Source organism: Trichomycterus rosablanca, chromosome 9 (assembly GCF_030014385.1).
Source record: "Trichomycterus rosablanca isolate fTriRos1 chromosome 9, fTriRos1.hap1, whole genome shotgun sequence".
NCBI classification, from domain to species: Eukaryota; Metazoa; Chordata; class Actinopteri; order Siluriformes; family Trichomycteridae; genus Trichomycterus; species Trichomycterus rosablanca.
The window spans coordinates 3,694,039-3,717,144 of record NC_085996.1 but is presented as its reverse complement, the minus strand read 5'-3'; the positions used below and the strand labels follow the sequence as shown (position 1 = coordinate 3,717,144).

Genomic DNA, 23,106 nt, shown 5'->3' with positions numbered 1-23,106 from the left:
TGGAGAGTGTTTACCAGACAGTGACAGACTGTAATTACCGAGCTTTCTGTAGAACATCATATTCAGTGACGGGCAGGCCGAACAACTGTTCTCCAGAAGAATATGTGGTGAACTTCCTCCACAGGTTATCAAACCCAGTCTGAGATCAATATCAGAGCACGTTTAAGGTGGAATAAAATTATATTTAATATAAAATGGTTAGATGTACAGTCGGCATTAGTCTGGCTGATTTATATATATATAATATTTTGTTTATGCATTTTCTCCCTTTTTCCCCCCTTTTAGCGCGTACGATTGCCCGATTGTGTCACGCTTCCTCTCCACCAATGCTGACCCCCGCTCTGACTGAGGAGAAAGAAGCTACCACACGCCCCCTCCGACAAGCGGGCAGCAGCGGTATGCATCTTAACACCTACACTTTGACGAGTGCAATGCGGATCAGCACTGTGTACGGAGAGACACACCCTGACAGTACTCTTTTCCCATCTCTGTGCAGGTGCCATCAATTAGCCAGCAGAGGTCGTAATTGCATCAGTTATGAGAGAGAGTCCCTATCCGGCTTAATCCCACCTGAGTTATATTCCTAAGTATTGATTACAGTAAGTTTTTGAAACAGTTATAATACATTTGCTTTTGAGTGCATGTCTGGGACCACCTAATGTCACATGAATAATATTTATAAGTATAAACGAGCCGAGGTGTGAGAGATTTATATAGAAAGAATAATGAATAAAAGCATTTTGAATTCTGCATCTGTCATACCTGGAAGATTTGAAGTCTGATGCTGGCCTCCTCAGGTGAAATGCCTGAAACATTCGGGCCTTCCTGATATCAGACAGACAAGGAACCATATATGAATCGCTAAGTGTCATACAACAGGTTATTAAAGCAATAAGCCACGAGAGGCCGTACGTTACTGTGATTTTAGCACGGGGATGACGTTTTTGGTACGACGCGAAGCGGAGTGGCTTATTGCTTTTATAAAACGGCGGTCAACATAAAATATAATAAATGATGTGAGGCGGTCATAGGTGTGAGTTTATCGGGGATTTTACAACGGCTTCGAACGCGGCTCAGCCAATCAGATTTTAGGACCGGAACTATCCGTTTTATAATAATATTCTTATGATCGGCTTTCTTCTATTTATTCTAATCTAATGTGATTCTCACACACTTTGGTCGGTTAATATCACTGGTTCAGTTTTAAATTCACAAAACCATACCAAAGCCACAGCCTAAAGTGACTCGAGGACAAAAAAGCTTATATGAGAGCAGAAACACTGAGAACACAGAGACAGACACAAGCACAAACAAAACAAAAACGTCTGGGCAGCTCCGCCAGCAAGTGTAACTCAGACGATCACTGCAGGAACCAGACAGGGGAAGTGAGAAAACCATCAGCAGCAAACAACCAGAAAGATGACATGCCACACAAGGACAAAACTCAAACCAGACAATTATCTGTACATAGTTGCTGCTTGTTCAGATCTTTGGCTAGTTAATTTAACCTGTCTGTTTTTTTGTCCAGATATTTTTTTTATTATGGCCGGGTGGTGTTTAAACTTTAGTTTGTCTTTATTTTAACAATGACTAGTGACAAATACAAAAGCAGAAACATCAGAGGTGACAAAACATATTCACTTAATAATGTTTATTATTCTTATATTTGCTCCTTTAATAGATTAATTGTGTAGGTATAATTACTTTGTAATTGAAGCTGCTTGCTTATATACAGAAGAATTAACTTTTAAATACATTTCAATAGTTCTTAAATAAATATGTACTTGTTTTATTTGCACATCATGCTTAAAGAAAGTGTTTCAGTTTATCTGCTAGTCAGTGTCTCATTGTCTGCTGTTTACTTCAAACAAAAAATAAGATGATTTATTTAGTCAATTGCATTATTCTATTCCCGAACTCACTTAAATCCCTGCACCCTTACAATTAGATGGACTCGGGTCTGAAACAAAAGTGTCAGTGTGGCCCTCAGGAATGAGTTGATTGCTCACCGTTTCATACTTCTGGCCGAAAGTCATCAAGTCATTCTGAAACGTGCCGACTGATTCCAGGAGATTCTCTTTCAACTTGGGCTGCGCACTGACCAGTTCATGCTGGACTGCTCTCTGTGTAGGGGTTTTATATAAAAAACACATTAGACTTCATCTAAATGCTGTCCCTTCGTCTCCCACATGTTTCATTAAAACACCAGAATATGTAACATGGTTTTAGAAAGAACAGAGGACTCGATTTCAAAGCAACGCTTTAAATGGTCTATAAGGAGTTTGGTATGTTTTCCACAAACATATCTCATGCAAGTAAATGAGAGGGTAAGGTAGTCAGGGATGCCTGGTGATGCACTGGCACACTGTTTAGATGTATTTCCTGGGTAATACTATACTACTGGGTATAACTATACACTGGCAAGGCATAACATTATGACCACTATCAGGTGAAGAGAATAACACTGATTATCTCTTCATCACAACACCTGTTGGGGGGGGGGGCATATTAGGCAGCAAGTGAATGTTTTATCCTCGAAGGTTACATTTCAGGGCCAAATTGTGATGGCTAGACGACTGGGTCGGAGCATCTCCAAAACCGCAGCTGTTGTGGGGTGTTACCGGTCTGCAGTGGTCAGGAACAGTGGTAAACCCGGCGTCAGGGTCATGGGCGGCCAAGGCTCATTGATGCACGTGTGGAGCGAAGGCTGGCCCGTGTGGTCCGATCCAACAGACGAGCTACTGTAGCTCAAACTGCCGAAGAAGTTCATGCCGGTTCTGATAGAAAGGTGTCAGAGTCGACGGGTCAGGGCTGTTTTGGCAGCAAAAGGGGGACCAACACAGTATTAGGAAGGTGGTCATAATGTTACGCCTCATCGGTGTATATATTTCATATAAGCTGGACTGCAGTTAATAACACACTACTAAACACATTACTTAGACCTAGGGCATCACCAGCAGTGTTTTCACTGCTTTCCAGAGCCACGGTGACCCTGACCAGAATGGATAAATGATTGAATAAATGTTTAAATGAAGGAAGAATCAGCCATGAATCATCTGTGATGGATCTTTCATAAAGACAGACACTGTGGAATCTGAGTTGAGAATGAGGAACGTACCTCTTTGGACTGCAGTTTAGCAAAAGAGTATCTTAGTGTATCCACACCCTCGGCCTCCTCCTTCGTCACTTCCACTTCAAACTTGTTTAGTATAGAATAGGCTTCCTAAAAACATCACTAATCAATTTCATGTCTAAAATAAACCATAGATTAGTAAGATAAGGATTAGAAATATGGCTTATCATTATGTCGGACCTCGATGGGCCCCATGGTCATGTCCATTATAATTTCTGAGTCCCGGATATTGGACAGGGCTTCCATAGCGAATCTCACGTCGTCCAGGTCAGCTATAGGGCGTGAGAGTTTTTTTTGCTGCTCACTAATGAAAGCGATCATGTCCATCAGCTTCTTCTTGTATTCCTTTTGTACGTACTTGCACAGCATCAGTTTCCAGGCTTTCGCTTCCACACTCAGGGACATCTTCAGTGGAGCTACAGACATCACCAACACAAACAACAAGCATGTGAATAAATGAAGCAACACTGTAAAATTCTGTAGGATTTAAGGTTATGACTTCAGAGTCTGAGCTGAACCAGCCGTATGCACAGAAGACGTGGAATAGGCGTACCTGGCACATCCCAACCCTAACTTCAATCCACCTATTTTTTCAATATTTAACAGTGCAATATAATTATATTAAACAAAACCAGTGATGCACTGCAGCTTTGATGACATTAATGTGCCATTTTTCACACATAACACATAAAAACCTCAACTGTAATAGCTAATGTGAATATTTGGTATTATTTTACCTGTTGACAATTCCATTCCACCTAAAACGACGATGGGCGTGATGTCCGCGATCTCCTGTTCAACCGTTTCATAGTGTAAAATTTGCTCCTTTATCAGGTATAGGTCGGGGTTGCTACTGATGAATTCCTGACAGAAAACACAAACATGCGTTTATGATTTCATATTAAACAAATGTACACTGTTATAGTGATGTCTTTAAAATGTGATTCTTCAAAATTTGGGTGTTTATTCCACTTATAATCACCATTTACAAACTATTTTCAATCCTCCTTAACAATGTAAAAAACTCCAGCAGAATATCACATTCTATCTGTAACAAGTCCATCTACTGGGAGCTATAATATGGCTAACAGAGGGGGCATGAAGGCGCAGATCAACAGCAGTCACCCGTCACTCCAGTAGGAAGTGTTTCCATTCATCATGGTTTCTTATTCACAGATTTGTCGGCTCCTCAATCATGAGGCCGGCACAATATTTGGAAACACCTGCCGCCTGAGTATTACTGTTGTATTACCGCTGTATTACACCTAACAAAATGTAAACATAACATGATCTATTCAGGTGGCACATCGGTGCCGCTGAGAAAGTGAGAGCTGCACAGTGACATGGACTGATGACCTGGGTTTGATCTAATCAATGTCTGTGACAAATTTAACATGTTGTAATTGTTTATCCAAGTCCAGTAGTTTTGTCCGTTTTACATTAATAAGTTGAGTTGAGTGTTGAGCTACCTTGACTTGGTCGTCTCGGTCCTGATCCCAGATTACTTTGAAGGCTCTGAACTGACTGAGCACATCTCCGGGCTGTTTACCCAGGAGGTTCACCCCTGACATTAGAAGTCCTACAGGCTTGCACACATTCTTGTTTTCAGAAACACTCTGGAAGAAGTTCCTCAGCCGCCCAGCTAGAGAAGAAATTTCCATTTAAACGTTTTTAAACTCAAAATGTCGGATGCTTTCAAATGTTAAAACGAGGAGAAAAAGTTAATAATGTTTTATTGGAATTATTTCACGATCTTTATTTAACATTCACAGCCTTAGTGCTTTAAAAAGCTGTGTTAGCCTTTATAATCGATTAGAACCAATTAAAAACATATTAACAAAGGCGTGTACATTATACTTTGGTTTACACCTGGTGCCCATGCTGCCACACAGATGAAAAAAAAGCCGTCAGTATGTCGTAATAACGAGAAAAGTTCATTTCCTTAAATGCTGCGTAGCCGAACCCAGCTTGAAGACATTTAAGATGCTGTAGCTTGTAACCTTGTAGCTTGCTGTGCCGATCAAGATTCTCCATTAGGAATAGTGCATGTCTAAGATATGTGAGCGGTTTTTACGTCTATATAAAGACTAAGATTTAAGAATCCTTCGCAGTGTTTAAATAGTGATAAAAATATCATCTGTGCTGCTCAGTGACACCAAAACTCATGAAGTAAAAAAAGCATGAAGTAAAATTTGATTCTCTTTATAACAACATACTGACATTTCTTTTCATCTGTGTGGCAGCAATACGCTTCCGGACTTTACAGTACAGAATATGTCTTTCTGTTTTTTGCAGGAAACAAAACAACTCCAAATGCATCAAGCTGAAGGGAAACCGTGGAAGATTCTTAATGATTGTTAATGCCGCCTCTTACATCCAGACTTTCCAACGTCGTCTGAGCGGCAATCCTGTTTCCAGCATGCCACGCCGCGGCTCACCTCCAGCACCAGATGCACCAGGTGAATGATTGCTTGCTGGATCTTATCAAGACTCGGTATCATCACCTTCATCAGAACACAGAACTCTCAATGTGCTTATGGTTCCAAGATTCAGTAACAGCACAGAGTAAAGCATTAGTAATATAAACACTTACCACATTGGGTATGGTCAGGTGGATCTCAGATTTTATTAAAGTTATCACCTCATCTGAGACACTGGGATGGCCGCCAGATGAGCTAGAAAGAAAAAATTACTGCTTTAAATGTTTTGTGTATTTTTTAATGATTTATTTACATGGTGAAACATGTTCATTCTCACCTGGAAATAAACAATCTTCTTTTTAACGTGTCCAGAGACAAACATGTGGCCTTCACCAAAGCGTCCAGAAGTTTTGCGCTGAAGTGAGCATACAGTTCTCTGCACTCCTACAAATAACCAGGAAAATAAACAGCAGGGCCATTAATGATTTAAATCTAAAAATGATTTAAATGTAATTACATTGTTTTTAGGTCTCTTTATCACATGAACATAAAATTGTTATTGTTTGTTTTATACATGGTATGTTTTACATCATAACTGGTGCCCTTGCAGGCCAAACAGAACTAGGTGGAGATTGACGGTGTGGCTCGATTACAGAATAATGTCTTTCTGCCTTTCCAAATCTGGTCGGGAGAGAAGGCATGGAGGTGCAGATGGTTGCCATTGTTTCCGCGTAACAGACAGTCACCTGCGCCTGGTTGAACTTTCATTTGTTCCAGGTGGAGATGTTTCTTTTTATTACAGTTTCACACTTACAGATTTGCTAGCACCTCTGTTGGATCAGATTTGCCAGCTCCTTGTTGGAACTGTGAACTACTTGTGATAATAAAAATAAAAATAAGAAGAAGAAGAGAATGCTGTTTGCTAAGCAGAAACCAGATTGCTAGTGAAAGCGATGCAGAAGTGTTACTGTTGTGTCTGATGCTCCACGGGGAAGTATGAGTACACGATGCACATCACTGTGTTGCTTACCATTTACAGCTAAAGGTTTTGTGTGTGAGACAGTAATACGGTGGCTTCAGGGTATTAGTGGTTAACATTTCACTTGGTGCATTGGTATAACAAATATTAGGTGGAGCAGTGGTCATTTACTTTGGCCTACTATTGCTGAGATCAGGGGTTCGAAACTCAGAGGTGCTACCAGGCAGGCAAGCATCTACAGTGGCATGATTGGATATGTCTTAAAGGGAGATGGGTAGCTGAAGCCATGTGATAAATTGACATCCTGTACTTATTTAACACCGTCCTTGATTTATGTAGAACATGGGAAGCTCTAACTAGAAGGTCTATATATATTATATACATATATACATATATATATCAGTTTGTTTTACAGGCAGTATTTTAGTTATAGATTAATCTTAACTATAGGTGAAGTATTTATTTTAGCTGACAAATAGTGGACCCAGCATTTACGTTTTTAAAGTCTTCGTCTTTATCAGCTTCACGGGCTTCTGCCTTGAACCTGTCTTTATCGTTTGATGAGCCCAGATCTTCTGAGAATGCAACACGTTTGTGTCCTACAAATACAAAACAGCATCATTTTCGTTACTTCTGTTTATATAGAAACGTTTGCAAGGCCTGTTCAGATCAATCTAATCAAAATACCTTTAGGTTTCTCAGCCGGGTCTTTGCTTTCTTTTGGCTCATAAATAGCACTGAAGATTAAAGTCAGTTCCTTCACTGCCTCCTCTACGTGGCTGCTCTTTTGGTTGAGAGTCTGAGCCCACAGCTTAGTCTGAGCCTGTATCAGATTTAAATGTTACTTCATCATAAAGTATTCTTAAGCATCCCGAATGCTGGGGGTAACATGACGTTACCTCGTTGGTGGTAATCAGGTCCTGTAGAGATGAGGCTCTGTCCTCTGGCAGGGTGATGAGGACAGTCTCGGAGATGTTGTGTAAAACACCTTCAATGCGAATCTCGCAAAGATCTGTCACCTGAACATGTTACATGCAGTTAGAAGATACTGTTAATCATGTCACTATTGTTCTCACATACACACTCAGAATGTACCTTCTTTAGAACATGCTGCAGCTCAGCCATGGCAGCATCAAGATCATTGAAAAATGTGTCCAGGATGAGAGACGACCAGCTGAGAAACACCAAGCCTTGACGAAGCACAGAGTCCACCTGGTACACAGAGCAACTGCATTAGATAATATAATCATTCATTCTCTGTTTTACCACTGCCTTATCCTGGTCAGGGCTGCAGTGGGTCTGATTCACCAGGCAAAATGCTGAAAACACCCCAGACAGACACACACACACAATTAGGGCAATTATTAGTAGCTCCAGTTAACCTGACTGCATGTCCTTGGACTTGGACACAGGGAGAACATGCAAACCCCACACAGAAAGGACCCTAGACCTAGGGGAATCAAGCCCAGGCCCTTACTGCTGTTGTGTATTCTGCTTTACTCTGAAGCAATCAGACCTACAGTGTGAAACAAGCCATGGAAGAAATTTAAGGGAGACCCAGCTGATGCACACTGTGATAAGACACTTAATCTAGACCAGGGTTTTAAGCAACCCAAATTCATTTTGTCCATGATTTTTTACACAACCCAGGCAACACAAAGAATGCTATTTACTGTATCTGGTCTCACTGTGATTTACAAGATGTAATATAAAGCCTCCATTTCTCTGCGACCCACTTTGTCTGATTCACGACCCACCCAGGGTTCGAAAAACACTGATCTGGCATTAATTCATATTTACATGTTGATATATTCTATTTAATAATTTATCAGATATAAAAGCCAGTGAGAAGAATATCATACCTTTTTTATTTTTGATATCATCAGACTGTAAAACATAGCAGGAATTTCCTCAAGCGTATCCTCATAACTGCTGATAAACGTCTACACATCACAAACCAAACACACACACACACACACAGTTCACTGTGATTAGCAGGTTTGTTGTAAAGTGAATGAACTGAAAGCTCATTTTTTCCCACCTCTAATCTGAATTGTGTTGTCTTTAGGTGTTTCTCTGTCCTAAACATATACAGAGCCTTCTCGGGAACCTTCAATCCCAGTTTAATCAAGCATTTAATCTCTCGTAATGTCTCGTTTATTGTAGAACTGTTCACCAGCAGTTTCTTTGATTCTGGGTCGCGAACAAGCAGGGTTTCATACAGGGCTGTAAAAGAGGTAAAATCATGAGTGTTTTCCATCATTCCTTTAGGGTTCAAATGTAACAGAAACGCTTAAGATACTTGCCATATTCCAACTGTGGGAACCTGTTCATCCAGGCTGTATAGTAAAGAATCTCAAACTCCACAAACACCGCTGCAGACCTGTTGTACAGCTGCACAACATCCTGCCCCTCAGATGTGGACAGGACCTCTGAGTTTTTCTGCATATTGTTTATACAGCATGTGTAAGTACTTGGTGTATATGGTGAAAATGTTTTTTAATTATTACATAAAACTGAACTGTTCCAAATACACATTTACTGGGACTTCTACTAACAATTCTTATTAAATGATTGAGCTATTTTGTTTTAATTATACTGAATTATTAGCATTAGATTATTTTGCAGGACCTTTCACTAGCAACAAATCATAGTGATTGTATAAATAAATGAAACAGTGAGTCAGGGAGGCTTATGAAAGCAGTGTAGCACAATATGAAATGTTCCTTTAAAAACAAGGAGCGTTCATAAAGTCTGTGTGCACCTCAATGTAACTGATGGGTTCCTGTATTTTGCTGAACAGCTGCCTGACCCAGACAATCCTGCCCGCCACTGGAGGCATGTTTCTGCCTATGGGAGGATCTTCTCTGTAGGTCTGATAGTGCTACACATATAAACACAGGAGTTAATGTTAATTCTGTTGTTCTTTTAGTGTGACAATGATCCTCAGATCTTTAGACCAGCAGAGACCTGGTTTACAGCTTCGAGCTCTGTGACGTAGTGCTGCAGAATCAGGTGGAGGGTTGTGGAGATTTCTGCCTGCAGACACGACATGTTCAGTTTCTGAAACCTAGAAACCAAACACATTCATTAACGACTGAACGTGATCTGCTTTGTCAAACATTAGCTGATATAAGATAACACGGGGGGGGTTAGGGTTAGGGTTAGGGTCAGTCTGTTTGCCACCTTAAACTGTACCATTAAATAGTTCTGCATGAATAATAATTACAATAACAATAACATAGTTCTGAACAAAGTGATAGAAATCAGCTATAATACTTAAAGAGATCAGCAAGACGTGCAGGAGCTAAACCGGACTTTGTAGTAACAAATGTACCAGACTGCCAGTGTAACTTAATTATCCTGCCATAATGTAATCTGGGTTTTTAGTGACTTTTTATACGTCATACTGCCTTATTACAGCGACCGGTTTCTGGCAAATTATTCACACACATTTCCAGCTAAATCAGTCTCTCTGATGTGGGTGTCTGAATTGAGAACTGGTCATCCTGTCTGGAGTGTTTCTGTCACCCACTGCTATAATGGTCAGTCCTTTTTATTGATACTCAGTGTGAATAAAACAAACTTACAAAGACCGGTTAAGACTTTTTACATCATATCAGCCAATGCCTGATTGTATAGATCTCTGATCCAGTCCTTCCTCTATTTTTTTCATCAGACTTTCAAACAATTAACCAGTTGAAGGCAAATTCAAAAGCATTTGAAGCCCCGATTTAACTATTATAAACCCAATACGATACACTGTCTGTACTGTAAGATGTGGATTTGAATAGCTGTATGTTAAAGAGCACCTTTGTAGGAGGTTTAAGGCTTGTTGAGATGAAAAAATCTTGGAGAAACATTTTCTCATTAAATCTTGAAGTTGGTGCTGAAGAAAAAAAAAATGATATGTTTAATTGTATATATGTAAAAGTAATTGTATACATGTAAAAGAGTGCAAACTGCAGCTGAATTAATTATCCTGTAATTATGCTAGACGTTTATATTACATTAATCATAATGATAAATGACGTATGAAAGGATAATCTACTCTGGTCAGACACAACAAATAGAACTCTTTGGTTGGCACATTCAGTTTGGAGGGAGAAGGATGGCACATATCCATAAAACAGCACACCTACAAAGAAGTATGAAGCTGAAAGCATTAGGATATAAGGCTGCTTTTCTGTAAACGCTACAAGAGCACAAAATCTGGGAACATACCAGAACTTACTACAGAAATAATCGTAATATTACGAAAATAACTCGAGACGTGATTCTAAAATAAAATGATAATGCCCGAATCTCCGGACATAAATTATTTTGGAAATTTAACAGTTTTTTAAACTGTGAGTACATCAGAAATACCACAATTGTGAAATGGAACGGGCCAAATCCAACCTGTAATGCTGTAGAACAGTGGTGCCCAACCACTGGGCCACAGGCCGGGTCATTTATTACCGGGCCGCACAGAAAGAATAAATAATTAGAGATCGCTACAAAGGCAATGACAACACTGGGGCCAGTGATAGCTCAGTGGTTAAGGTACTGGACTAGTAAACAGAAGGTTGCCGGTTCAAGCCCCGCCACCACCAAGTTGCCACTGTTGGGTCCTTGAGCAAGGCCCTTAACACTCAATTGCTCATTGTGTAAGTCGCTTTGGATAAAAGCGTCTGCTAAATGCTGAAAATGTAAAATGTAAAACACTGGGTCCATTTCTAACATCCTATCTTTGTGAAGCGGGATTTTCTGCAGTGGTGAAAGTTACGGATTAGACCGAACATAAGGAACAAACTTCAGGTGTTATTGCCTCCTATCACCCCTAGGTGGGGGTGTCCATTATTGGTGAGTAGTATTGTTATGCACTTTGTGTTTTTATTATGCCCGCTGGCCCGTGAAATTATATCTTATATGAAACCGGTATATGGTGCAAAAAAGGTTTGGGACCGCTGCTATAAAAAGCAAATGATGTCTTAGTGTAGACATTCCAACTTTAACTACTAACAACGGCACTGGAAAAAAGTACTAATGAGTTTAGTCTGTTTAATGTTTCTTAAGTCAAACACTCCACTCACCTCCAGGTTACTGATGTGAGACATGAACTCGGTAAAGTCCACCTCAAACACCTCTCTTCTTTGAGCCAGTATGTCGTACTCCTTCTTTTTTATGTTGATGTAGATGTTCTGAAACTTTGCAGCTAGAGCCTCGAGCCCTTCGATTCTTGACTGGCCGAGGGCCGAGAACGATTTTATCACTGTGATCATCTGAGTTATCTAAAAACACAAAACACTTCAGGGATTCAGGGATGGACCAGGACGGCTCTGCTCGGTGTCGTGGTCATGTGAAAATGGCTGGTCACCTTCTCGAGCCTCTTGCAGAAATCGTCAAACTTGCGGAAGATGTACATCTCCGACACCTCGAATGATTTCCCGGGCTGCGTCTCGAGCCTCTGCTTCTTCGTACTTTGGAAGCATGACCGATACTCCTCAAACAGGCAGATACACTCCTGTTGCAAAAAGATAACAGACGATTCGTTTAACTGGATATAAAACGAGGAGAGCCGAATAAACAAACCACACCCTACCTGCATCTTCTTAATGAGATCGTGTGTGTCCTGATCCCAAATGCTTGAGGTGCCATTATTAGTAAGGTAAGCTCTGCAGGCGGTCACCATCTGATTAGTAACCTGTAATGATGTATACACAGTATTTCGGATTCTCTGTATGATCAAATGAAACCACCAGGTAACTAAAACAATCCAATCAAATATACAAGTATGCACGTACTTTAATAAAAAGTGTAGACATTCGTTCAGACGTGTTGTAATATCTTGACACATCATGTATCATGCAAATGGTGGTGATGAGAGTCCGGATACTTTTAGTCATGGTGACCTAAAAATAATATAAACACAGAAGTGATACAAACCTAATAAACGGTGATAGTATTAGGGAAGAGCGATTTAGCCAAAAGTATGTGGACACACAGCATGCGCTAGAGGGAGAAGTACATATTGAAAAGAAACAACGTTCCTCCAGGACCAGGGTGCAACACAGAACAAAAAGGCCTACAATAAATACAAAAGACATTTCTAATCTAAAAAAACAATATATAGAGGCAAGAGTAGTGTTGGCCTGTACATGGTACTGAGAAGATGATGAGTGAGGTGAAAAACAAGTACATCCCATACCAAAACCATGGGTGCAAGTATAGTGTTCCCACCCAAACTGAGGCTGTCACAGCCTACTCAATTCTGGGAAGGCTTTCCACAACATCTTAAAATATCTATAGGAATTTGTGCTCCTGATTTCTTCCTAGCATGTTCAGTAGTGCTAAGGTCAGGGCTTTATGCGAGCCACTTCAGTCCCCTCAGCAAACTCATTAAACCATGTCTGTATTAACCAGGTTATGTGCATGGGGTGCAGTCAAACTGGGGCACCCTCAAACTCCAAGAGAACGATCCACCTCAGAACATACAGAAGTTAAAGGAGTAGCTGATAATGTCCTGCTATAAGATACCACAGGACTCTTTCAGATGTCTGAGCAGGTCAGAGCTGTTTAGGCAGCACATATGGCGGGTAGTCCTAATGTTTTGGCTCATGGGTGTGCATATAGGTCATATACTTAGGAGCACAAAGATTAAATTCTTATTTTCTTTTATTCACTTACCCTAGTGAGCCACTAATTCTGAGCACGTTGGAGTAAAGTACACTTACTGGATCAGAGTTATAAAGAGGCCGACATATTTTCTCCAGGCTGGAGAGATATTTTACGTTGTCCTTAGCCTCGTTCGCACAGTCAGTTATTCTGTTATCTAGCTCCCGCCATAGCTGAAGAACAAAACCATTTTATTAGAGCCACAATAAACTGTGGTGTACGATATCATGCCTATCTCTGTACGTCATTATACATCACCATTAAAAAACAGATATTTTTTATGATGTCTTGTACCTTTATGGTCTTTGATCGGTTTATATGAAGGACGTTCACCACAGTTTTACATTCTGAGCCTTTGATGTGTTCTATGATGGAGCTGAACTTTGCAGACATCCTTTTCCAGTGTTCGAGTTCTGTCAAAGGCCCCAACGCATCATCTTCTCTACGAATCTGATTCCTTTCTGTCAGCACCTACAACCCAAAAGGTCTCACACGGTCACCTTTAAATCTGCACGACAGGATGTAGTGGCAGTACAAAGACCATAGATTTGTGGCAAGGCAGTGTGTCAGACGTGCTAAAATAACTTAATAAATAACATGTATGGTACATTAGTATGGTACATTAATATTACCCAAAGCTGTAGGGAATATCTCTAGTTTCTAAGCTGCTTATTTGCAAGGGGTGCTGGAGCCTATCCCAGCTCTCAATGGGCGCAAGGCACACAGAAACACCCTGGACGGGGCTATTGTACCTCTAGCTATAGTATACATCTTCATGTTCCTGTTCTGTCATGTTTGCTGTGATTTTGATAGCTGTTTTTAATTAAATGAAGCTTAAACACCTTGTTGATAAGAAACCATGTGACGTGATTTAAATTTTAACAGGTCATTTATGGTAAATTGAAAGCTAATGTGACTGAAACACTTTAAAAAGTCGTACATGTGCTGTAAGGGCAAATTTACACAGGTAACATGACTGTACTGTTGTTATGTGAAGGCGCGCACCTGTTCGATCTGCTTGTGCCACCCCATTAAAATCTCCTCGAGTCTGCGCACCATGTCCGCGTCTTCAGCCGCCGCTTTTATATTCTCAAAGGTCACAAGTCTGGAGAAGTCGATCTCTGAGGCTTTTGTTAGTTTAACGGTACCCTCGATGCTCAGCTGCATCTCTGCAGAATGAATCATACATGACCAGCTTAAACACGGGGGGGTCTAAACACAATCTAGTCGTATCCGATTCCTCGACTGTAACTACTCCCACGCTGAAGCACAGACTATCAAGCGCTTCCTCTGACACATGTGCAGTCACTGACCGCTTCTTTTTTCCTGCCAGGAACAGCATATCACAGAGAGGCACATCAAAAAGAACCCGACTCATGCAGATGAAGCGTTTGGCTACTGCACACGTGTCAGAGGGGGCGTGTGTTAGATACTGCCCTCCTCAAACAGGGTCAGGTCTGCAGCAGTGGAGGGGCGATATAATCGAGAGAACTGGATATGACTAGGTTGGGAGAAAAAGGGAAAATGCATAAAAACAATAAAAAAAGAAACCTAGAAATAACCTCAGTTAATTTACATTATCTAAACATAAATTACACCAGTCAGGATTCTATTTGCCTTTTAATTCTTTATCAGAACCAGCCTACATACCACTGTTTATAACCTTTTTAGAATTACAGAAGATATAAAAACACATATTTTTAAAACATACTCTTACCATCCAGAAAGTGCGTGAAGTGAAACAGGTCATCTCTAAAGTTCTGCTTGATTTTCTCTCCATGTTTAGACTGGTTTAAAGCCCCCCAGTTCTCAGTTGTACAAACTGCTGGTATGTACACATTTGATAACAAATCTCTTATTCCTTTCAGCATCCCCTCTGTGGCGCTGAGCATGGATAGATAAATCTCCTACAATAAAAACAGACCAGGCATCTCTGAAATGAGCACAGCTCACTGCAGAAATAATAACAATGTGCTAACTAAGTGCAGTTTGTCACCTTGTGGATGTTCGCTGGGTTGAGTGCAACATCCGCGTTGGTTCTCAGAAAAAACAAACAAAGTCCTTCAAAGCATGTGTCGGACATATCGGCCAGGAACAGTCGCATCATTTTGGTTCCCTTCGACACGCCAGGAAAAGTGCGACCACATTCTACAGCATTTAATATGAACAGGATGAGAAAAGAGAGTGTTCAGTAGCAGAAATTACCTTTGTGTAATATTATAGTGAATGTCCTTAATTGGCCAAATCCTGTTTAAATAATAATAATATGCTTCCTTAACAAATATTGAATCAATACATAACAGCAACACCCTGTCAATAATAAAACATAAATGTATGTAAATAAATGAATTAATACACAATGTTTAAGAGACGTAGGGAGCAGAACATACATGCTGTTTATTACTGTGCATGACACGACTATGCTGTTGTTATAACAATATAGCTGATTTGTGGATATTCTTTAATTTGTTCTGTTAATACAGATAAAAAGCAACATAAAGACGTTCAGCTCTTCATGTCCTCACCTACTCCTGGAACCTCTGATTCCTGGTACGCAAATGAAATAACTTCTGACCCTCCTTTGGCAAAGAAATCATCAAACGGTGCTAACTATCAAAAAAAGACAGAAAGGCCTGGTTATGTGGTGCATTTTAAATGCAAAATAAGTGAAAGAAACTGAGTTATGCATCACTGTTTGGCTAAGCAATACATTTAATTGTAGTTTGTTTCCGTTATTTTGTCCACCTCTGTTGCTTTCACTGTATAAATTAGGGCTGGGCGATTTTCACGATTAATTCGGTTAATTCGCATGAACGTTTTCAATCGCGATTGTTTACATACTTTATATTTTAATGAAAATACCAACATGTCACGAAGCAGAAACTGAGCAGACGCTCGCGGAATATAAATCAGGGAAAGTTTCATATAAAAACAGGGTACAAAACCAGTTGGAGTCCAAAACCAGCGAAAACCAAAACAGTAAACGGAAGATAACAAGGATTATACACGCTAACGGTTAGATTCAGAAATAAGGAGCGCAAACACGATCGGCAAAACGAGACACAAACAGAAGAGTTTCATTAAGATTCACTGAATCAAACACCGCTGAACTGAATCAAAATACGGAGCCGATGAGCGCGATCAGGATTGGCTGGAAAGTAACGAGTTACATTTACTCGCGTTACTGTAATTGAGTCGGTCTTTTTGTGTACTTGTACTTTTTAAAGTAGATTTTACAGCCTGTCATTTTACTTTTACTTAAGTTCAGTTCAGTTCATTTTATTTATATAGCACTATTGCAGACAATAATGTCTGCCCAAAGTGCTTCACAAAAAGTACAAATTTACATGTACACACATACATATACACACATACATATACACACATACACAAACACAACGACATAACCCATCAATCTCAACTATTATCATAGGCCATAGCATAAAAATAAGCTTTTAATTTAGTTTTAAAACAGGTCAATGATGATGCAGCCCTAATCTCTAGCGGCAAACTGTTCCACAATCTTGGGGCCGCAATTAAAAAGGCCCGATCTCCTTTTTGCTTTGATCTGGATCGTGGAACAAAAAGAAGTAGCTGAGATGACGACCTTAAGGCTCGCGCAGCCTCGTAGCCTTAAGTAAGTTTTGTACTAAGAATTGTAATTCACTACATTTTAAATCACATCCGTTACTGAGTAAAGAAATCGCGTCTGGGAAACTGCTGCAGTGAATTCTGCGATAGGGAGTCGGATCTTTTGTCTCGGTTCCTTTTAAAGAGCCGTATGTATGTAATGACTCCCAAATGCGCGAATCGGTTCCTTTATTTTGGCTTAAAGGGCCGTTCAATGGAATCGAATCATTCTACGACACATAATAGTGGTTAACACAGTTTGAAGGTTTTATGGGACTAAAATGACACATTACACATCCTTACATGTTTAAAATGTTGTATCCACCCCCCAAATCACAAGAGGACAAAATCAAAGCTGAGTTGAGTGATCGCTTGATGCCCCCCCCCCCCAGTGTAGATACTGATACAGACTCACTCAGTGGTGGAAACAGCACAGTACAGGCTCGTACGAGTTCCTTTTAAGAAACCTGTAAAGGACTTTTTGTAGTTTTTTTTCCTAATGTAAGGAGGTTCTGCTGAACATCATTTAAAATTAAAGTTGTTTGTGAGCTATTCTTAGATATAGATAGATAAGGATATAGATCATTTAGATCTATTTTGTTTTAATTATTGTGATATCGTTATTGTTATAAAGTTTGAGTCCCTTAAAAGGATTATTATAGGTGGTGCTGTTACTATTTTTGCACTTCTGCAGCCTTTAATTACAATGCAAAAAAAGAAATTTGAGTCTTATTTTAATTGCATTATACAAGAACAAAAAAAAATCTAAATCATAATCGACAATCGGGTATAATTTTAAAATAATCGAGATTTTTTTTTTTGCAAAATCGCCCAGCCCTATAAATCTGCTGTAAAACTTACTGATGGGGCATCAAGAATAAAATCTTCTACCGCTGAAACTTCCAGGCCAAGCCCAACAGCCAGGACTTCAAACATGTACTGGTGTGCTGGCGTCAGACTAGCCTTCCTCACCTCCCTCTCCTGTCTGAATCTGGCCTACAGGTTAACAAAGTCCTGCTGGTCAGCTTCACGTCTACAGAACAGGTCTTTCATTATGGTTTAATGTAAATTCATCTCACCTGTTTCTCCATTGTGGATTTGTGAATGGCCAGCATGCTCAAAGCAGACTGGTGATACCTGCCTGGCCTTCGCTTTACAGACTCTGATGGGTTCGTGTCCCCCATTTCTGCCTGCGAAGCTCCACTCATGTCTATCAAAAGCACAAGTGCATTAAATCCATATAAATTTATGTGATATTTAAAGCTGCCATATAAAATGAATCAGTCACATCACTTCCTGTAACAGGACAAACACTGATGTGACATGAACTTTAAAGGATCGTCAGTGTTTTTTAATAGACAATAAGAGTTTTTGTTTTGTACTACTGTATTTATGTGTCACCACAATGGATCTGGATGCTCTTCCTGAGGCGACCCTCCCTACTTAATAGTACACAGACAAATGCCCAACCTCCCCAATTTAGAATGTGTGTGTACTGTACAGTTTAGATTAGCCATTCCACCATCTGCATGTTTTGGATGGTGCTATCAAACCACAGTACACAGTAGAAAACCATGTGGACTTGGGGAGAACGTGCAAAATTTCTCATAGTCAGCAGCCGGAGGGGCGATTCGAATCCAGACCCTCGGAGTTCATGTTGCTAGGCCACATCTACTCGATCTGCTGCGCACCCGTGCACTGTAGTTAGTTACATAACAGATTTGTCGATACCCAGGTCCTTTTTGTGTGCAGTTTGCATGTTCTCCCCATGTCCATGTGGGTTTCCTCCGGGAACACTGGTTTCCTCCCACAGTACAAAGACGTGCCAAGTTAACTGGAGAAACAAAATTGTCCTTGTGTAACGAGTCAATACCGTTTCTGTCACTCCCCTTGTTGGAGCGCGTAAGCGCGTGCTAAGCCCTACCGCGGCCACGCCCCCTCCCCTTGGCGCTAAGCCCTACCGCGGCCACGCCCCCTCCCCTTGATAGAGCGCGGAGCAAACGCGTGTGACAAGCGCTGCTTCTGCCACGCCCCCCCTCCCCTTCTGGGAGCGCGTGCTAAGCCCTGCCGCGGCCACGCCCCCTCCCCTTGGTGCTAAGCCCTACCGCGGCCACGCCCCCTCCCCTTGATAGAGCGCGGAGCAAACGCGTGTGACGAGCGCTGCTTCTGCCACGCCCCCCCTCCCCTTGTTGGAGCGCGAAAGCGCGTGCTAAGCCCTACCGCGGCCACGCCCCCTCCCCTTGATAGAGCGCGGAGCAAACGCCCCCCTTCCCCTCAGTGAGCCACGGCTCAATCGCGGATGCCTGGAACATCTTCCGTCAGTCCCGTGTGCCACCGGCTCATAGTATTAATCTCGTAGTGCCACGCCCCCCCCGGTCGGCCGCTCGCAAAACCCCTGATGAATGTAACCAGAGTGTGTTAAAATCCTAATAAATAAATAGATTTAAATTCGTTCTGAAGGAATCAGTAAGTAAAAGAATCGATTCAGTAGGACCTGCACCGAGAATTCATAGAGGAATCGATTCATTTACACATTGACTAAAACGAACCGACTCACCAAAAAGAATAATTTGTAAATCATTTGAAACCGTTAACCGGTATAAAACGGGTTCATTGCAAAATCATGAAATGAAAATAAATACCGAACGGTCTAAGTAATAATTTATCTAAATGAATATTAAACAGGACTTACTAACTAGCTCAGAGCCAGGGTCGATTCAGTAGTAACTGTCATTAACGTTAGCTTACCTTTTAACGGACTTACCTTAACTTTACCTTTCAAAATAACGTTTTAAAAATGAATTTCCCTCGAATTTTTGGCTAATATTTCAGTTTCATTTCGATTTCAAATATAAAAGTTATAAATGTTTGGATAGAAAATTACCGATAAGAGAAGAACCGTCTGGTAGAAAACCGTTATTTCGAGTCTCGTGAGAAGAAAGGGCGCGAAGGAATGGTCGCGTCCCAAACCGCACACTGCTGTACTAACTAGTGTGTAAAAACACCATAGATACCATGTTATTGTGCACTCGTTAGGCATCCTATATATTAAACCTGTATGAGATAACGCAGCCAGGAATCCGCATATGTTTGGTATAAAACCAGAATGCACTTACAAAATCATTAAAACGATTATGATAGGTCGCTCATTAATAATAACCTGGACACATATGCAGAAATGTAAAGATTGATAAATTAACATAACAGAAATAAAAGTTACATTCTTTTCTTAATTCTGTGTAAGGCATGACTGGAATACACACTAAAATGCGAAACTTTATTAGTCATTTATACATATTCATATGTACAGTACAATTAAATTCTTTCTTCGCGCATCCCAGCTTGTTTGTGCAGGGTCAGCCAGTGTACGGCCCCCCTGAAGCTTGCTCAAGGGCCCAACAGTGGCTGCATGGCCGAGCTGGGATTCAAACTTTCAACCTTTCGGTTGATAGCCAAGAGCTCTACCCACCAGGCTACCACTGTCCCCACTGTCACTGACCCTAGGCAGAGTGCCAATCCATCACAAGGCTACACACTTTTATATTCACTCGTTCACACACCTAGGGCCACGTTAGGGCAGCCAATCCACCTAGTAACATGTTTTGGGAAAGTGGGAGAAAGCCTGAGTGTCCAGAGGAAACTGTCCCCTATGCATAGTACATCTGGCTTTTTTTTTTTACCAGGCTTAAACATGTGGTCTAAATCAATCATCAATTTCCTTCCAACTTCTAAAACCAATGTGCAGGGAAAACTTTTTTTTTGACCTTTTAAGGCATATATACAGGCATTTTTTTATGCCAAAAAAGCTTGGTTACATTCTATATCAATGGGCGCTCTTTCCCCTGCCTAAAAGAGAAAAATTATAGCAGTATGTTTAAATATGACTTCTTACTTCTTGGTATTTAGGTTGTAAATAGGGTAGTGTCAGTAAACCCAACACATTTTGACAACCTTTTCCTGCTTTACCTGCTTTAACTTTGTGTTGCAACACCAGTACAAGGATATGGCACTGACACGTGCACCTTCCAATGGGTAGGATGTTTGGCATACCCCAGCCCTCAGACATAGCCAATAGTGGCTGTATAGATGCCAGACTGGCTGATAGCACCACAGGGATTTTAACCCCATATTTCAGCAGTTGCGGGATGGTGTGATTTACCACCGTGCCAACAGAGCGTCCGACTTTAAAATATTAAGACAAGATAAGACTTTATTGATCCTCCTAGGAAAATTAAGTTGTTATAGCAGTACAAGACAAGGGTGGCAAAGAATAGAAAGAAACAACAACTAAGAAGAAACATTAAAAATGAAATAAATAAATAAATAAATGAATAAAATACAGATTTAAGAGCTGACAGACAAAATACACACATGGTGTGTGGTTATTTACACTAGGTTGAATTTTTTCTATTTTTAATTGCAACAAAATTGACCTTTATCTGTTTTTAGAGTTATCTGTTCTGGTTAAAGTGAAAAAAAAAAAAACGACTTCAATATTATCTCAGGTCAAGGTTTTGAGATACAAAGTCCATGTGTTAACTGATGCCCCTACGTGGTGGGTAGAAGAGTCTATCTAGAATGCATACTACTATACTAACAGTGTGTAAGCAGAATAAACTAGTGTGCGTGTATGAGCGGTGAGAAGAGTACTATCGAGTACGGTAGTATTCTAAATATCCCGCCTCCTAATCCGTGATTGGAGGACTGGCAGAGGATATGATTGGCTCATACCACGCGGAAGAAAGTGATATTTGCACAAGGGCGGGTTCGTCTGAATACGGGTAGGGTGAAGATTGTGGAAACACCTGTTTTCAGGCAAGACCGTGTAGTTCAGTATGAGTGTAAAGCTGATCCAGCACTCTGAATCCTGAGCTTTGCTGGGACTGTGAGCACTGTGAGTATATAACACATGATTTCTCATTATTTAAATATAAATGTATATGTGTTTTGTGTTTAATATATAATACAGGTTTGCTCGGGTTTTCCTGCATCATCAGTTTGAATGAGCACAGCTAGGCAGGTCAGACCTGATCAGATTCTTGCTGCTTGTGTCTTTCATTGCAGGAACTTTTGCTCTAAAATGTTTAGTTTTTATTGTTTAAATAAGATGTCAAAGCAGCAAGAAACACCACAAGGATGGAAGCTTGAATTTAAAGTGACTTAATCAGGGGTTGTCATTCGTTTCCATGTCAAGGTCCAACTTATCACTACAACAAAACGAACAAAACATTTGAAATGGTGGCATATAAGTAATAATAACAGCTCTCAAAATACTTTATTTATTTTCTTTTCACTAAGCAAATCATCTTGGTCAGGGTTGAGGTGGATTTACAGCACTCATAACCACCGGGCTCATGCGGAAGGTGGATTGCTGCAGGTATGAGAGTGTAAAGTGTGTGTTTGTTCAGTACAGTGTTGGTCAGTCAATTTTCACCACATATATCCACATTTGGACAAATTAATGTTTAAAGACAGCCAAAGGATGCTTTTAACCCATAATTTCTTAAACATTAATGTGAATAAGGTGGACGGTCCAAACCCCACGTTAATGAGTGCAGCACCATTGTGATTGATCAGCGTTCTTCTCTCTCCTGAAGGTCTCGTTTTACTTTAGAGCCACTTTTATTTCTTTTGTTTCTTTTTCATTAGACGTGAAGATTAAACTGTGCTCATTGGATTTAAATAAAGTCGACAGTCTTGCTTGAACAATGCGTGGTGTTTGAGTCTGAAACCTGAAGCAGGGTTACGGTTTAGACAAAAGTTTATGACCCTAGTTGGAGTGTGTAATGGTCCTGGGGGTTTCAGGTTTTAATAACACACTTCTTTGTGTAACATAAAAAATATAATAAATGTTATTTTTATTGATAGTTGAATACTAAAACTGTGAATCTTACAATCTGAAAGAACACCAAATTCATATCATATCAGTCACTTTCTGTTGAGGTAAAGTCTGTTAGTTGATTATTTCTCTCACCCAGGTAATCAAACTCACAGTACTAAATTTTAAATCAGTATAATGTTCATTGAATTAACAAAAATAATAACAGTTAATCAGTAAATTACATAACTAAGTGGTAATTATAGAAGTATAAATCTGTAGGTGAACTATTACTGGGAAATAATATATGATTATCTAGAGTGGATTGAATAGTGGGTAGAACCAGGAGGTTTAGAGCCTGATTGAAGCGTATAAAAAGGATTTGAAACCAAAGACTTCACCATGAGCACGTGAGACATGCGTACCTGTCGGCTGATGAAGGAAGTCTCTGCAGGAAGAGAACCGTAGT

The 23,106-nt window shown here is 40.3% G+C and overlaps 1 protein-coding gene across 1 annotated transcript in view; it reads right to left on the bottom strand.

Annotated features, from left to right (window-relative positions):
- Window positions 1–19,750, bottom strand: part of LOC134320440 (dynein axonemal heavy chain 8-like) — a 44,353-nt gene extending 24,603 nt beyond the window's left edge. Inside the window, exons 1-33 of the mRNA XM_063001823.1 lie at window positions 19,704–19,750; window positions 17,899–18,029; window positions 17,681–17,815; window positions 15,715–15,799; window positions 15,186–15,337; window positions 14,907–15,096; window positions 14,195–14,358; window positions 13,484–13,660; window positions 13,249–13,362; window positions 12,319–12,426; window positions 12,117–12,218; window positions 11,892–12,038; window positions 11,608–11,805; window positions 10,345–10,421; window positions 9,503–9,602; window positions 9,297–9,416; window positions 8,839–8,974; window positions 8,574–8,758; window positions 8,395–8,475; window positions 7,628–7,744; window positions 7,432–7,551; window positions 7,220–7,355; window positions 7,028–7,131; window positions 5,891–5,997; window positions 5,691–5,808; window positions 5,508–5,655; window positions 4,603–4,775; window positions 3,871–3,997; window positions 3,314–3,549; window positions 3,119–3,223; window positions 2,010–2,123; window positions 763–825; window positions 39–139 (exon numbers count right to left, since the gene is read on the bottom strand). Of these exons, the coding sequence (XP_062857893.1) occupies window positions 39–139; window positions 763–825; window positions 2,010–2,123; window positions 3,119–3,223; window positions 3,314–3,549; window positions 3,871–3,997; window positions 4,603–4,775; window positions 5,508–5,655; window positions 5,691–5,808; window positions 5,891–5,997; window positions 7,028–7,131; window positions 7,220–7,355; window positions 7,432–7,551; window positions 7,628–7,744; window positions 8,395–8,475; window positions 8,574–8,758; window positions 8,839–8,974; window positions 9,297–9,416; window positions 9,503–9,602; window positions 10,345–10,421; window positions 11,608–11,805; window positions 11,892–12,038; window positions 12,117–12,218; window positions 12,319–12,426; window positions 13,249–13,362; window positions 13,484–13,660; window positions 14,195–14,358; window positions 14,907–15,096; window positions 15,186–15,337; window positions 15,715–15,799; window positions 17,681–17,815; window positions 17,899–18,027 (4,169 nt within the window). The 5' untranslated portion in view covers window positions 18,028–18,029; window positions 19,704–19,750. The remainder of the gene's footprint in view (window positions 1–38; window positions 140–762; window positions 826–2,009; window positions 2,124–3,118; window positions 3,224–3,313; window positions 3,550–3,870; window positions 3,998–4,602; window positions 4,776–5,507; window positions 5,656–5,690; window positions 5,809–5,890; window positions 5,998–7,027; window positions 7,132–7,219; window positions 7,356–7,431; window positions 7,552–7,627; window positions 7,745–8,394; window positions 8,476–8,573; window positions 8,759–8,838; window positions 8,975–9,296; window positions 9,417–9,502; window positions 9,603–10,344; window positions 10,422–11,607; window positions 11,806–11,891; window positions 12,039–12,116; window positions 12,219–12,318; window positions 12,427–13,248; window positions 13,363–13,483; window positions 13,661–14,194; window positions 14,359–14,906; window positions 15,097–15,185; window positions 15,338–15,714; window positions 15,800–17,680; window positions 17,816–17,898; window positions 18,030–19,703) is intronic.
- Between the last annotated feature and the right edge of the window lie 3,356 nt (window positions 19,751–23,106).